We start from the raw sequence: 16941 nt of genomic DNA, 5'->3' as shown, positions 1-16941 counted from the left end.
CATGAATGCATCATCTTTATTCCACATGGTTGTCACCCCGACTGTAGCCTTGACTATGATGTATGAGCTTGTGGTCTCGATGAAAACTCCAGAGCCGAGGAACGGTGTTTTCACACTAAAAAAAATAATGATTTGAATGAATAATAATAATGATTTGACTTATTTAGACTGTCAGATATTTGGACTATGATAGATTACTTGGGTCTGCTTGAATCTACAGTTTAATGAGGTATTAATACATCATACATCTATATACATAAAGTATTTTAATAATGAACTCTTTTTTTTGTTTGTTATGCCTATAATCAACATAGCTTATCACTTACATTTGGCCATTGACATTTACAGAGTCTTTGGCCAGCTCCACCACTGTCCCGTCCAGCTTCATGGTGATTTTGCTGATGATGGGTTTACCGTTCTTGTCCTGGCGCCTTAGTTGAATGTTAAAGGCCTCATAGCTGCCTCCACACTGCGAGGTCAGGATGTGGTTGCAGTCGGACGGGAGCTGGAATACGTCTCCATCAAAGGTTTTGAAATGGTAATTGCCCCATGTGCTGCAGACCTGCTCATTGTGTGCTGAGCCTATTCCTGAAAAACGACACAGCGTTATAAAGTTATCGTACATATCTTTATGTAATATAGCATATTTACAGATCTACATAATCACAGATTTCTACCTGAAATCATTTGAGTTGTAGCCAGTGGTTGGAAGATGTTGACCGTTGTGGGGAACGCTGCGGATTAACAGGAACGAGTGTTTATGGTAATGGTGTCACATTATATTTAAGTAAAAGTCTTACCAGTAATTGATTAATAATTAAACAGTGATTTTTAAGAGCATCTGCTTACCGGTTTGTGCTGCTGTCAGTCCAATAGATACAATTATCCATATTAGCAGCTCAGCTGATATTAACTTTAATGTCCCCATGATGGCTGTGTGGATGACAGGTGCCCCACAGGTTCACTGAGAAACTCCTTCCTTCTCTTCAGAGCTTTATACTACTGGTCTTTTAGGAGGGACGTCAGATTCTTGAAGTTTGGTGAAGGTGGGGCCATGGGCAAGTTTAACTTTCTCAGGGTAAATGCCTTCGTAGACTGTGCTAGATGATGGTGTGGCTTTTGTAAAACACACCTGAAACCACCTTGCATGATCGTCACTGCTTTAGGTAAGGGGTTTCAGGGTTTCAGAGATCATCCTCCCTGTGATTTAGTCAGATTCAATCGTACATTTTTTAAAAACTCAAAGAGAATTGAATCACAATTTAACCCTAAAAAATAAATACTGCTATGTAATCAAAATAATACAGCACAATGGAAACCAGTATCATGATGAACTATTTGAACAGGTTAGAGAAATGTAACCTTAATCAAACATGACTTATGTATGATCTTGTGTGTGCTGTTGCCTAAGATTATTGTTAGTACTGTGGCGCCTTATGTCAACTATCTTCCCTCAGAGCTTCTCCACCTTAGTCACTTTTATTAAATCAATACGTAATATTAACAACAGCTACATATTCACACATAGATACATACAGGTAGATTCTCTTAGCAAAAAGGGTTCAATATAGTACTGAAAATATATATTTTTAAAACCATAAGAATAGTGGAACATAGTGGAAAAGGTTCTATAAGGTGATATCTACATTTTTAGAAGCACTCTACCAGGCAAAGAACCATTTAGTTATCATGATTATATAAAGAACCATTCACAAGCTTATATCCTTTTAGTATGTAAGTAGTATTAGGGTTTTTATAAACCTGTGTGTTGTAATTTTAACATATTGAAATTTTATATTATGTTTTTTTTTTCTTTTTTTACATATTAAGACCTGTTCTGCCTGACAAAGCAATCTTGGTCATGACAGTGATCCTGTAGGTTTTCCCCCATACATCATGCTGTCTGGCAGACATGTCCACTAAAAGAATCTGAGAACTTTACCATTCTTTTTTTATTATTCATGTGCCTGCATCCACAGCATATTTAATTGGGAGAAAACAGTCAGTGTAGTGGTGTTCACATATTGTCAGGTTCCTATACTAACTATATAATATATTTTTGTATGTTTATATCAAATAAAGGTTGTGGTCTTCGTGCAGAACAGTGATTGTACAAAATAAAGCAACAATGCCAAACAGAAATAGACAGAGTGCACAGTGACATCAAAAGTAAAGTAAGGGACGCTGATAAGAAACTAATTCAAGGATTCAATAAAAGGAATTACTGTTGCAAACATTATGGAAATATTAAAATGATGCATCTTAATTAGATCTGCCAGAGGGCTGGTAATCAAATGTATGAGATATACCAGAATTTAATACTATTTAACTAATATTGTCAGCAAGTATTTCTATTCAATATTTGACAAAATACACATTTTGTCAAACAGTATTACATTTCCAAGAACTCTTATTGTCTGGCAATCTAATATCTGCTAAAGGCCTTGAGTGAGTGAATACGCTGCTTGAGTAACAATAGTGGGGTGAGGTACTTTTCTTCAGCAAGTGATATAAATGTCAGTGCCCATCCCAGGCCAGAGCTTTAAAAATGACTTCATGATACATTAAGCTCCACCAGTGACTCAACAAGTTGAAAGCTCTCTACAGCACTCTACAGACTCTGAGGCCTGCACTGAAGCTTCAAGGAAGGAGCTTATTACTTTTCATGTATGCCTTTTTTTCGCCATTTTAATTCAGACCAATAGGGTGAGTCACACACCTTTCCAGGATCCGTATCCTGATCTGAAGAAACAGCATAAATGGATCTTATGGAGAAACAGCAGGGGCTTCTTTGAACGTTTCTTGCATGTTAACAGTAAGATATACTGCACCTACAAGCTGTTTAGAAGAAAATGCTCAGTGGTTTATATGGATCAAAGTATTGGGACACCTGGGAGCACTGCTGTGAGGATTTAATTGCATTCAGCAACAAACATGTTAGTGAGGTTGGGATGTTGGATGATTGATCACCACCCCACCTCATACTCAACTCCCCAAGTCATCCCAAAAGTACTGGATGGAGCTAAATTATCATTCCAAAGAACATAGTTCCACTGCTCCACAGCTCAATGCTAGGGGGCTATATACCCCTCAAGCCCACGCCTTGCATTAGGCATGGTGTCAATAGGCCAATAGGTGCCAATGTTTATCTGCTCCAAAGACACTATTCTATTGGCAGTACTTCCCTACAGGGACTTGACAAGCTGTGTCAGCAAAGGGTGGAACTTAAAATAGCTATGTGCATTAATGGAAACAGTGTCCGCAAACATTTAAACTTATAGTGCAGTTATGTATTTATTTATTTTTGTAATTTAATTGAATAACTATATATTTTTATTATTTGTGAGTTAATTAAACATTGATAATCACAGTTAACAGGATAATTTTAATCTTTCATTCTGTAATGTAAACAAATTATCTAATTTTCAACAAACCTAACATTTTAAGCAACATTGTATTCAATTTTCCATTTGAAGATGAATGGACCTCCATTATCCTATTCAAGTCAAGTCAAGTCAAGTGGGTTTATTGTCATTTCAACTACATACAGAGTACACAGTGAAACGAAACAACGTTCCTCCCGGACCATGGTGCAACATAGACAGTGCATACAAGACACAAGTGCAACACAAACAAACAAGTGCGGACAGACAACACAACACAGTACAGACCAGAGGATAATAAATAATGACTGTAGTGTGCAAGTTGTGCAATGTGCGATAAATAGAGTCCAGTGAGGTAGTAAAGTTGTCAGTGCAAATGCTTGTGCAAAAAATGCTTCCCATGTTATCTGGGATAAATGGTTGGAAAGAGAGAGAGAGGGAGAGAGAGAGAGAGAGAGAGAGAGAGAGAGGGAGAGTGTAAGATATCAGTTCAGGAGTTGAGTTGTGTTGAGGAGTCTGATGGCTTGGGGGAAGAAGCTGTTGCAGAGTCTGGTCGTGTTGGACCGGATGCTGCGGTACCTTCTTCCTGATGGCAGGAGGGAGAACAGACTGTGTGAAGGGTGGGTGGAGTCATCCACAATGCTGGTTGCTTTGCGGATGCAGCGGGTGGTGTAAATGTCCATGACGGAGGGGAGAGAGACTCCGATGATCTTCTCAGCTGTCCTCACAATGCGTTGGAGGGACTTGCGGTCAGAGGCTGTGCAGGTCCCAAACCAGGCAGTGATGCAGCTGCTTAGGATGCTCTCTATGGTTCCCCTATAGAAGAGGGTGAGGATGGGTGGAGGGAGACGGGCCTTTCTCAGCTTATTCTCAGCTATTATAGCCAGTATGATATTTTAGTGTATTTTAATAATTACATAGTGGATATTGTCAAAAGCCCTATAACAAAGGACGACTGAGACTTTAATAGATTGAGACATTTTTACATTGACATTTAACAGCATTTAGCAGACGCTCTTGTCCAGAGCGACTTACAAGGTTACTCGTATTACAGAGGAGGGCCAATGTAGTGTTAGGAGTCTGGCTCAAGGACTCTTTTTGGTGTAGTGCTGCACAGTCACCCAGACAGGGAATCGAATCCAGTCTTCCACATGGTGTAGTAGCTCACTGGCAGGTAGTGTTGCACCACACCAACAGTAGACAGAGACAGTAGACACATCCACAGGTGATGTACTATATGCATAACATTGGAACACACTTCTTAATCATTACATTCAGGTGTTTCATTCAGCTCCATTGCCATAGATGTATAAAATCAAGCACCTAGACAGGCAGTATGCTTCTACAAACATTTGCGAAAGAAGTCGTCATTCTAAAAAGCTCAGCAAATTCCTAAGTGTTAAATTAAGTTGTGTAAAGCATACTACCACTGGACTCACTGGAGCAAGGGAAACGTCTTCTGTGTGAGCGACGAACCACGTTTCTCTATCTGAAGGTCCGTGGTTTGGTTGTGGTTTGTTGAATAACAAATCCCGTAGATAAAATTAGTAGATGTCCTAATCCTTTTGGCCACATGCATGGAGCGCCACAAAGGTAGAATGATTGCTGGATGATTGCAGACTCAGACAGGTTCTGGAAGTCACACATAAAGCAAACTTAAAACTGAGCAGGGACAAATGTCCTAGTATTTGGAGAAAACCTGGAGGAGAACACACCTGTGACCAGAACGGGGATTGAACCCACAATTGAACCGAGGCCACTGGAGCTGTGCGACACACTACATGTGGTGACATCACCAATGAGTTTGAAGTGCTGCCCCGGGCTGAAAACATGAACAAGAAAAATGAGAGCACTGCAGGAGGCCAATAAGAGTGTTGACTGAGGAACCAGTGTTAAAATTTAATGATCCAGCTAGATCCGCAATAATAGTGCTGACTGAGAATCTGGTGTTAAAATTTAATGATCCGTCAAGATCCGCAATAGTAGTGTTGACTGAGAACCAGTGTTAAAATTTGATGATTCTGCAAGACTCATGAAAATATTCTCTGAAGCAAACCAAGATTGGCCTACTCCCAGCTCTAGTGCAAAAATATATGAAGACCGGTGGCCTGTAGCTTACGTGTCTCACTCCATGACTGGAATTGAGACTAGATAGGCTCTGACTGAAGTGGAGCTTCCAATAGAGGTTTCATCAGTTCACAGCTGGACAGTCAAATTAGCAACTCATCACATTTTTTGCTAAACCGCTTAATAATTGCCCATTGCATATACAGAGATTGATGATAAACCTCCAATGAGCTGGATGTGTCATACATGGAGAATTCATGTATACTGTAGACTCATCCAGAGCTGTAGCTCCAAAGACTCCATCCAGCCACAAACAGCTGAGGAAGAACAAGCCTAGGAGAGCATGGTGACTTCATCATGACCTGGTGTAGATGTACAAATGCAGCTGAATCTCAATGAGCTTGAGAAGGACCACATCCTGAAACAACAGCTTGTGTTAACTGGATACAATGTGTCTCGGATCTTCAGGAGTACTGGAACTGTAGAGCTGAACTGTAGATGACATTGTGTACAAGGTTAGTAAGACGATCGTGGTAAAAAATCTATAAAAACAGCATCTTGAGAACGTTCATTAAGAACCTTTGAGCAGAAAGGGCTCGCAAGGTGATGTTTTGGACAAGAATCAATCAGGATATTTCAGATATGGTCTCATCTTGTCAAACGTGCCTAAAGTAACAGCCCGGCAATCAGAGTGGGCCATGAAAACCACGTCCAGTACCTTCATATCGGAAAGCAGGGGCTGATCTGTTTAACTGGCTATTACTTTCTATATGTGGTCTGAACTCTATAACAGCCTCTATGAGGTCCAGAAATGGAGTGCCAACTAAGGTGTTTACCAATCTTGGCCCATAACACCATTTCGCTCTGCCACCTTTAAAGGCTTTTCTAAGTCATGGGTCTTTTTGGTCCACATTTCCCATAGTGTAATGGCACACTCATGTAGGTGGACATAATTACTGCTACTTTAATCATAATCATTGAGATTTACAACATCTCCTGCTATTCAGTGCAATACCAACTCCTGCTCATGTATATTATACATATTTAATGTATACAGTATATATTGCTCCATTCTTACAGTATATATTTCTTATTTTATTAAGGCAGTAAGTCTCATCCCGTTCATCCTTCTGCCTAGTATGTGTCTGTTTAGTTGCTATTACATATATTGCTACTTTAATGCTGCATTTTCCTTTGGGTCCTATTTACCACGTTTTGCTATCTATTAATGAATTTATGTATATCTGTTTAGCTGTCAGTGTATCTATATATTTATCAATCGATGTAGCTATATATCTATGTATCTATCTATTTATCTATGTAGCTACCTATTTACCCATCTTTACAATGAAGCAGTGCATTAAAATATCACAGTTTTTAGATTAAAAAGTACATTTCTGAGGTAAATATGTAACTAAATAGCTAATAATTTCAGTATCTGGTGTAGAAGAGAACAGTATAGCATTAGAAGAGGTGTTTTTTACTGAACTGAATAGCGTTAGCTACCTAGTTACAGTTAGCTAGCGCTAGCTAGTTTGTTTATTTTGTTGTGAGGACTGAATACCAACCGATGCTGACCAACTGACCCAGCCAGGACTAGTCAGTCCATTTATTTAGCTCATTATAGTGTGTATTCATTGCACACCATGTATTATATCATTTTCGTCTGTGCCTCAATGTTGTTGTTTTGTTTGTTTGTTTGTTTGTTTGTTTGTTTTTACCTCAGTTGATCCTGTTACCTCAGGTTAGCCTGTTAGCTTAAGAATTAGCGCTACATTTTTTTTGCATTTTGAGAAAAACTCTTGTATCTGGCAAAATGTCTCATAATGTGTGTTGGATGTGTCTAATGTGTCTTTTTGTCCTTCTTCAAAGACCCTAATGGATCACGGTAGAACAATAATTTAGATTTTTAATATTTTTTTAGTTAAATTGATGAATAAACTAACAAAATGTTTAATTAAATGGATTTGAGAATGTAGCTAGCTATTTATTACAATGCTGACAGATTGTTAGACTGAGGGAATTCTTTATTGAAGTGAGGGAACATTTTATAAGTCTCTATATAATATATTTTACTATGATATTTAATGGGCTCAGTGTGCTTCAGATTGAGATAGATAGGTAGCTAGCTGTATTTATTCTGATTCTTTGATTATTTGTAAGCTGCTGACCACAACACAGTCCTTTCTCCCTCTCGTCAGCTAGCTAGCTAACTAACTTGTGCTAAGCTACACTGAGCTACAGTTGGTGTCTGTTCATTTTAGTGTAAGAGTAATTGAATATTAATTAAATATGGATTATTATGTGTTTTTTTTAATACTGTAATCTGCTTTCTTCATCAGGTCATAAAGCAGACAAACAGAGCTTCTGGAATTCTCCGTAATTTACCTCAGTAAGTTCACATGAAGTTAATCAGCAGTTCATGCTTGTTTATCTGTCCATCTGAGTTTCTGTAATTCTGTGGTTCTGTTTCCCTTTTGGGTAACATGAGCAAAGTATCAAGCCCTTGTAGACCTGAATGTAGACATAACATTATTATAACTTCTTTTTGCTTATTTACTTAGCAGATGTATGCAAAGGTTTGGGTACCCCACATAAAATTGCATGTTTTGTTGATCTTCTAAGAGACAGTAAGTTTACATCCCCTACAGCGAAAACACATGCAAATTTAATGCACAATACCTGTTTATTGCTTACCAAATTGTTTATTCTGATAAATTCAGCATATACAGAAAATAGTGCTCTAAAATGTGCAGACATTTGAAACTTTGCATTCCTGTGTTGCTCCTCTTTGCCACGTTACAGGGTTTGGCTGTAAGAAGTAGAGCTGAAGGATGACTGAGTGGACATCTCCACACCACACAATCCTGTGGCATTGCATTCATCCTCAATGATGGGTAGTCAGCAGTCATTCAACGATTGCCAACTTAAACCCTTCTACCACTTTAATAAGAGACATCAGGGCCCATAATCATGAAGCTTCTCAAAGAGTGCTGATCTCTATCTTACAATGATCTTATTATCAAATACAGATCTCATATCTTACACCTTCTTCAAGAGGCTTGCAGGGCCGGTGATTATGGTTTATATAAATTATCCAGAACACAAAGTTGCTCCATTATTTTTCTTCATCAAAAGAGACTGACGCACCCAGACCTCTAAAGCTACTGGACTGGATCAGTGATTCAATATTTGACAGACATTGACGTCATCAAGTTGCTGGTTTTAGCAGGTGCCTTAGTTATGTATTACGTATAAGAAGAACTGTTAAAGCCACATGTTCTTCACTTTTTACTGTTATAGCTCTTAATGCTCCGCATATAACAATATATACATGATGGAAGTATAAGTGCAGTTGTTTTCAGTTTTATATATGTACAAAAAATGTACACCTGTGTTTATAATTTGTAAACTATAGGTCCTTATTACCATTGTAGGTATAATTGTAGGCACACTCCCCAGGCACACTGTTTTTTCTTAAGAATTTTAGTAAGATTATTTACAGGTTAACATTAAGGGGGCGGTGGGATTGTAGAATCATGTGGGATTGTATTCATCTACGATGCGAGGTAGACAGCAGTCATTCAACTATTGTCAACTCTTTTACCACTTTAATTAAACAGTTCAGGTCCCATATTCCTGAAGTTATAGAGTTTTACAGGTAGACACTCTCACTGAACACTGACTTTATGTTTATTTGGGTTTATTCTAATGTTATATAGAGTTAATTACAGGTAGACACTCTCACTGACCACTGACTTTATGTTTATTTGTGTTTATTCTAATGTTATATAGAGTTAATTACAGGTAGACACTCTCACTGACCACTGACTTTATGTTTATTTGGGTTTATTCTAATGTTATATAGAGTTAATTACATATAGACACTCTCACTGACCATTGACTCTATGTTTATTTGGGTTTATTGTAATGTTATATAGAGTTAATTACAGGTAGACACTCTCACTGACCACTGAATTTATGTTTATTTGGGTTTATTGTAATGTTATATAGAGTTAATTACATATAGACACTCTCACTGACCATTGACTCTATGTTTATTTGGGTTTATTCTAATATTATATAGAGTTAATTACAGGTAGACTCTCTCACTGACCACTGACTTTATGTTTATTTGGGTTTATCCTAATGTTATATAGAGTTAATTACAGGTAGACACTCTCACTGACCACTGACTTTATGTTTATTTGGGTTTATCCTAATGTTATATAGAGTTAATTACAGGTAGACACTCTCACTGACCACTGACTTTATGTTTATTTGGGTTTATTCTAATGTTATATAGAGTTAATTACATACAGACACCCTCACTGACCATTGACTCTATGTTTATTTGGGTTTATTGTAATGTTATATAGAGTTAATTACAGGTAGACACTCTCACTGACCATTGACTCTATGTTTATTTGGGTTTATTGTAATGTTATATAGAGTTAATTACAGGTAGACACTCTCACTGACCACTGACTTTATGTTTATTTGGGTTTATTGTAATGTTACAAGCAAGAACACAATCACTTTAAAATGAATGATAAATTCCAAGCTGGTTATGTGTGGTTTAATTATATACTTGAAAACTTTAACTACCAAGGACCACTATAGCAAACTAGGTTGAAGGCATTTTTAAGTGGAAAAAAAGAATACATGTGTATTGAATACACAGAACACATGTTAAATACACACAACTCTGAGTAGGCTAAATAAATACTTCAGTTTGCTGTTAATTCTGTTGTTTAAGGTCAAACACTTCTGTCTCGCATAACTGAAATAGGTCATTCTTGAAATCAAGGGATATTCAGGGAGAAATCCAGGCACTGTGTTCGGGGAAGTGCAGAACTTCCTGGCAGTGATTTGTGGTCATCTACACCGAACTGCATGAAGTCTTGTTCAAAGAGTTAATGTGTTATCCCAAAGAGCACACTGTATTTTATGTTTTTTGTACTGACCTGAAGATGATTCAATGTGGGCAAGCAAATTTTACTTCTTAAAGCCACCTATCCCTCTAACTCTCTTTGGTTATCCCTTAGGGATATATATGCACAAAGGATGCCCCATGAATAACATTGACCAGTGACCAATAGATTTTTCCCTTTTTGGAGTAAACTGGGAGGTTCTAATTATGGGAACTGCTTGTGTAAGCTTTATCCTCACCAATCAGAGGACTGATAACCCATACTGTTAACAAAAATGTACCACCATTTTACTCTCTTCCAGTCTAAGAAATGTAGCAGACAAAAACTAACCCAACCAGCTTACACTTACACTTACACTTATGGCATTTAGCTGACGCTCTTATCCAGAGCGACTTACAAGGTTACTCCTATCACAGAGGTGGGCCAATGTAGTGTTAGGAGTCTTGCCCAAGGACTCTTATTGGTGTAGCGCAGCATAACTACCCAGACTGGGAATCGAACCCTGGTCTCCCACATGGTGTTGTTGTAACTTAATGGCAGGTGGTGGTGTTATCTGTTGCGCCACAGATAACACCACCACCTTAACTCAAAACTACAAAGTTGTCTTTTGCCCGTCCATCCATTTGTTAATTTCCATCCATTCATATGTCAGTTTGTTTAAACAGTCATGTCTGCATTCCAGGTGTGGGTCTTGTTTGGATGCAGACCAGAAGTGAAGTCAGTAAGGACCTTCTTTAACTCCCCGAAATCCTTATTTTAATTCACATCCTGCTCATATTAAGTTTGAATCAGTACATTAATAATTGGACAGTGTGTGTAGAAACAAGAAAGTGGTAATGTTATAGCTGATCAATGATTAGTGTTGTTTACATTCATTCAACTTTACTTGGTATAGAACCTTACATTTTTATATTTTACATATAGCATTTCTCTTTTCATCTTTTACGGTATATTTGGGAACTAAACATAATTTGTCTATGGAATTACATTTTACAGGAACCCTTGTGGTTATGTTTGTATACACTTTTATTTAATAATTGTATATAAATTGTAATTTAAACAGGCTCACAGCAGTTTCAGGATTTTACCTACAAAAAAAAAAACATTATTTGACCTCCAAAAAGCTCTGAGCTTTGAGCTGCCATGGTTCTAAATAGAACTATTGCCTATTGCCTTTACTTCAGTAACCCCTTTGTTTAGGAATGTAGGTTTGCATCCCAACTCAAAGCTGGTTGTCTGCAGTCCAGTTCCATATGGTGATGCATAGACAGCGTGACAGACAGCACCATGTATGTGTTTTGCATATTATTAGAAAAGAAGGAACCTAAATAGGCTTTTGACAGCTCCTCCAGCCCCAGGCTGCAGCATCCAGATCTAAAGTTGCCAGAGGCTGTGTGCTCTAAAATCATGCTTGTGAAACATGGCCTGTTTGTCCAAGTGAAAAGCTCCGGGCGTATTTGGTCACTTGCCCTGCCATATGTTACTGTAGGTGGACTAACTCTGGGATGTAGCTATTGTTCTCAGTCACTGGGTCAACAGATGAAGCTTAATATCCCTTTAGAGTAAACTTGATTCAGGATGCAGGAATGAAATCAATGGCTCAACAGCGTAATTCAAACACATGAAGTGATGATGATTGATTTGCGGCACTGACACGCCGGTACCGAGGATAAAGAGGTGAAGCCAGCAAAGCTTTTATGTAAAGGTTTCTTTCGTAACACTTTAAATTGTATAAATATGTACACGGGGTGGGGCAGAGGGAGGGCACATGTGCACATATAATTTATCTCAAGCATGAATTGTGTTGTGACGCTGATCATTTGTTGATGCATTTCATTAGAACAGTTTGGCTACTGAATTATATAGAACTTCAAAACACTGAATTATTAGTGCATCAAAAAACAGTGTAAGGACTGAAAAAAGACAGTGACATACAGGCGCATTATTAGTAGCTCTGAGTGGTTTGTTTACTTTCAGGTTGTTTCTAAACAAGAACACTAATTTCTGGGATTGGATAGTTGAATTTGGAGTCATTGAGGATCAGTGGGAATACAATGAAACCGCTGAACACAATATAAAAACTATAATCACTGAAGTATCAACTTGATTTTGCCACTATTTTTTGTGACCCTTTATTGCATCATTTAAAAATGATAAATAAAAGCTGTTTGTTATATATTGCAAACATTGCAAAATTAATGTATTAATACAAACAGTCCAGATTGGCTCTTTACAACTCTGTAAAGCTTTGTTTTAGTAAAACTTTGTATTAGTCCTAATACAGGTTTTTGCTCCTCCTATATATTCACATATTTTTTTCACTATATATATATATACATTTTTGGTTGTAAATACATCTTTTACAGCAGGTTGATCAATATCAGAGCCTTACATTTGTATTGATTTGATTGCTTTTTTTTTTAGGATGAAGTAACCAGTGACTCATCTGACGAAGGTCAGAAACTCTAACTTCTCTTTTGTGTGACTTTATTTGCCCATAGCCCCCCTCCCTTCCTCTGAAAGCAGGGAATGTGTTGTCATTCACTGCTGAAATTTTCTATTGAAGAATAAAACAACATATCAACCTCAATAGTCTTACTAATAATACTAATATTATTATATAAATCAATATGGACTTTAATTTAGGCTGCTTGACTGTAGTACCAGTGGCAGCTGGTTGTGTTTGTTGTTCTAATTACTTTTACCTTTTAAACTTTTTATTTAGTATTTATTTTTTATATAATCAGATTCAACATTTAAACATTTTTTTAAAGCTGCAGCAGAATGACCTCCATTGTAGTTTACTATTGTACACAGTTACAAGTACAGTTACATTGATTGTCCTCACAGCGAAACCTTTTACATTTTGCTTCACTTCTGATTTGTTAATCATACATATTGTATATATCCTGATCTAGACTTAATGTACTGTGTGTCTTTTAGTTTGTAATTTTCTTTTTAGTTTGTAATAATCTTTTTAGCAGCCTGTGTAGGATTCACAATATTCATATCACAATCCATTGATACAAACAACTGAAGACAAAAAAAGTCTAAAATTACTTGCTTAAAGATCTATTCCTTTCCTGACTTGTTGCCATTTGGGGATATAGAAATGCATTTAGTACGTGATGGTATGACCACAGTCGATCCCTTAATAAGAATTCTAATGAGAGAACAAAAAGCATAATTTTAAGCATTCAAATGGTTCTTTAGGGGGTCATGATTTAATATATAACCATAACAATTTTACAAAGAACCATTGTGGAACCTCATATGTTAAAAGTGCAGATTTGTATGTAAAGCTATATAAGTGTATATATAGTGATTTAAAAGTGAACCTTACTTGCAGCTCCTTGTATCAGTTTAAATACCAGAACAGAAGGTTTAGTGAACTTTAAAACATAAGTTTAGCACTTAAATATTAGCAAGTAGGATGTTTAAAAATCTAAACACTTTAAGATGCTTTCTGTGGATTTCCCTTTCTCTTTGAGTCAAACCCTAAACTACCCTTAAATATTATACCCTTGCATAAAGTACTTGGTTGCGTGACCATGACCAATTCCTCATCGCTGTGTATCAGTTAATTTCAGGCATATCAGGCTTATAAATGAGAGGTGACGATGTGTTCATTGCTTGATATTTATTAGAATTTTAAGCATCAGAAAAGAAACAGTGAGTAAGAGAAACATAAAAGTAAAGACAACATTTGGAGTCAGGTTTCTTGAGTGATTCGGTTAAGCAAACTAAACTGTAAATAAAGTCATAAATAGATTAATGTTGATTTGAGCAGACTGAGCGCATTCCGCACTTGATCACCGTCGTCTACGTCGCTGCTTGACAGCAGCGGTGTCCATGCATTCCGTCTCAAGGCAGCCGCACTTCTCAATGAAGAGATACGTGTGAACAACCTTTGATCCATCTGGACAGATAAGTTCTGCCTGTTTCTGGCTGGTGACCATTTCCCGACAACAGGAGCATGAGTGCTGGATTGCTCTGGCTTGCATTGAGTATCTGAGGAGAAGCAAAGAGGAACGTTATCTAGGTACTGCCCACTAAACATTCCAAGACTTTTTTTAAATTATTTTTATTTAACATTTTATATCTCCCTGAGGCCCACTGATTATGTTTATGTGGATTTAAGTAACAAAACAGAAATAAGTAGAGGTTATCCAACTTTACTTTATCCCCTAAAATGAAATTTGCTGTTTTGGTTACTGTGTCTTTACGGGTACAGTATATATTTAACTCCTTTTACTGGTTCTGTTCTCAGATGAAGTTTTGATTTACTTACATGGAAGATGTGGTACAAGATCCTTTGCAAGTCGTCATCTCCACAAGGTTTGCAGTCTTGCAGCCATTGCTCTCGAGGTATGTGGAGGTTTTTCTGACGCCGCAGTGGTCAGTCTTGTTTATGCCTTGAGAGATCAAACATTTGAAGTTAGTGTGTTTGCATTTTGGTGTAAATACATGGAAAAAACACATAATGAGTTAATTTTTTTGGCACAATATGAAGAGGCTTTAAACACTCACAGGTGACACAGCAGCCATCAAGACCAACAACGATTGTTCCCTGTGTTAATGAAAGGTAATCCCCATTTATTCATTCCAGTTGTTTGTAAACAGAATAAATATGTTATGAAGTTATTAGTATAGTTGTTAATAAAGCTGTGACCAAAGAGTGCTTTGGTTATCGATTTGTCTTGGTAGGTAATACTACATATAAAAAACTAACATTAATATAATTTTGACATGACTCATATTAGGAGATTATTAAGAGATTATTCAGTTGATTCACTATAATCACAGGTAGTTCATTCCTGTAGTTAACTCACAGAAATGCAGTCATCTTCATTGATCTGGGGACAAACAAGCTTGGCTTCAATTATGATGAACTGCGATCCAATCTTCATGCACTCAAACTTCAAACATTTATCCGTAGGTGGAGTCCAGATTTGACCAGGCTGTGGAGAAAAAGGACAAGTAAAGGAATGTCAGGAGAATCAGAGGAGGACAGAAAGTGAACATGACTTAGGTAAAATTACTAGAGGTAAAATTACTTAGTGTCATACTTTGATGCACTTTGCCATATTTCACACAGGCATGAAACATGTTTAATTATTATTATTGTCATAAAATAATGAGGTAAATGTAAGAGCTTAAATAGCTTATTTAGTTGTTTATACAATTTATTGCATCCCAAGAAGATGTTGGGCAATAAAACAAAAAAGCATGCCAGTATTAATAATAATTTAAAATATCATATCGTAGTTTCATTATATTTCATACATATCACATCAAATATTAATGTAAAAAGAAAAAGTGGTTTGAACCATTTCTATTTGCCGGCTTGTTAAGAATGTTTACACAATGTAAAGTTCGGTTTTGATAAATATTCACATTTATGTATTGATGCTAAGCTATGATTTTAGTAGAACTTACCGCAATGGTTTGGGTAATGTTACCCCATGTAGCCATGCAGCTGGTTTGCACACAGGTTCCACAGCAAGAGCCTGAAGATAACTGGTACTCATATCCCTTAATGATAAATAATTGACATAATGAGTGCTTAAACTGAACATGTAAAAAAATTATAATCATACCATTAGCCCAAAACTGTTATAACACTTTAATAATGCACTTTAATTAACTTTTTTTTTCTAGATTATATTCTAAACTAATTATGCAAACAACTATATTTTAATGGTTAGTTATTCCCCATCAGCATGAATTTCAGATACACTTTGTTTCCCTTACCAGTGGGCAGTATGTGTCACATGGAAGAGGTTTACACTCAATTGCATGCCAGTGGGTTTGGGGATCCATGTTATCAGTACATACGCACTGCTCACAGTTGTTCATAGGTACAGTGGTACCAGGCTGTAAATAAACAGAAAGAAATGAACAAAACTGAATAAACTAAAAAGCTAAAAAGAAGCGCGAAATTATATGTATGTGTATATATGTATATATAATTCTGATGCATTTGTACGGCACTGTGTGTCTGTGCTTACCTGATACTCCGTATTATTGAACAAGCAGATGTTTGGATTACGTACTGTAACACAAAAAAAGCAAACTTTATACCATACAGTTATAAAGCTATATTATCCGTCATCTTTAAAAAAATGTAATTACCAGATTAATTACATACACACGCTGATTTACACTCACCACATTTGTATTTTGGACAGCAAATTCCCATTACAACCTCTGGAATGTATCCAACAGGACAACTGTGCTTCTTACTGTCACAAAGACTGCTGCTACACACTGTGGAAAGATATTCAAAATTAGTAAAACACATATATGGCAATGATGCTGTTAATAACAGATTAGCTCGATAATCACATCTACTGACTGTAAGTACGAGGGTTATTGATGAATTTCTTATACAAGCCTACAAAAACACTAAACATATGGTTTAACCTAGAAAAACCTAGACCTGACTGACTCAGTGTGTTATGTTTTGAGCTTGATGTAATTAATCCTCAAAGGTTGCTATGGGTTCTCCATCACTTGGAGAAGACATGTAAAGGGATTGCTAGTGATAGGGTGGG

At 36.8% G+C, this 16941-nt stretch overlaps 1 protein-coding gene across 1 annotated transcript in view; it reads right to left on the bottom strand.

Annotated features, from left to right (window-relative positions):
• LOC140537804 (uncharacterized) overlaps nucleotides 1-14343 on the bottom strand; it is a 36995-nt gene extending 22652 nt beyond the window's left edge. The window contains exons 1-3 of the mRNA XM_072660057.1: nucleotides 14211-14343; nucleotides 327-588; nucleotides 1-115 (exon numbers count right to left, since the gene is read on the bottom strand). Of these exons, the coding sequence (XP_072516158.1) occupies nucleotides 1-115; nucleotides 327-588; nucleotides 14211-14343 (510 nt within the window). The remainder of the gene's footprint in view (nucleotides 116-326; nucleotides 589-14210) is intronic.
• Nucleotides 14344-16941: the final 2598 nt, after the last annotated feature.

Source organism: Salminus brasiliensis, chromosome 17, assembly GCF_030463535.1.
Source record: "Salminus brasiliensis chromosome 17, fSalBra1.hap2, whole genome shotgun sequence".
Classification (NCBI taxonomy): domain Eukaryota; kingdom Metazoa; phylum Chordata; class Actinopteri; order Characiformes; family Bryconidae; genus Salminus; species Salminus brasiliensis.
This window is presented reverse-complemented; position numbering and strand designations above follow the sequence as displayed.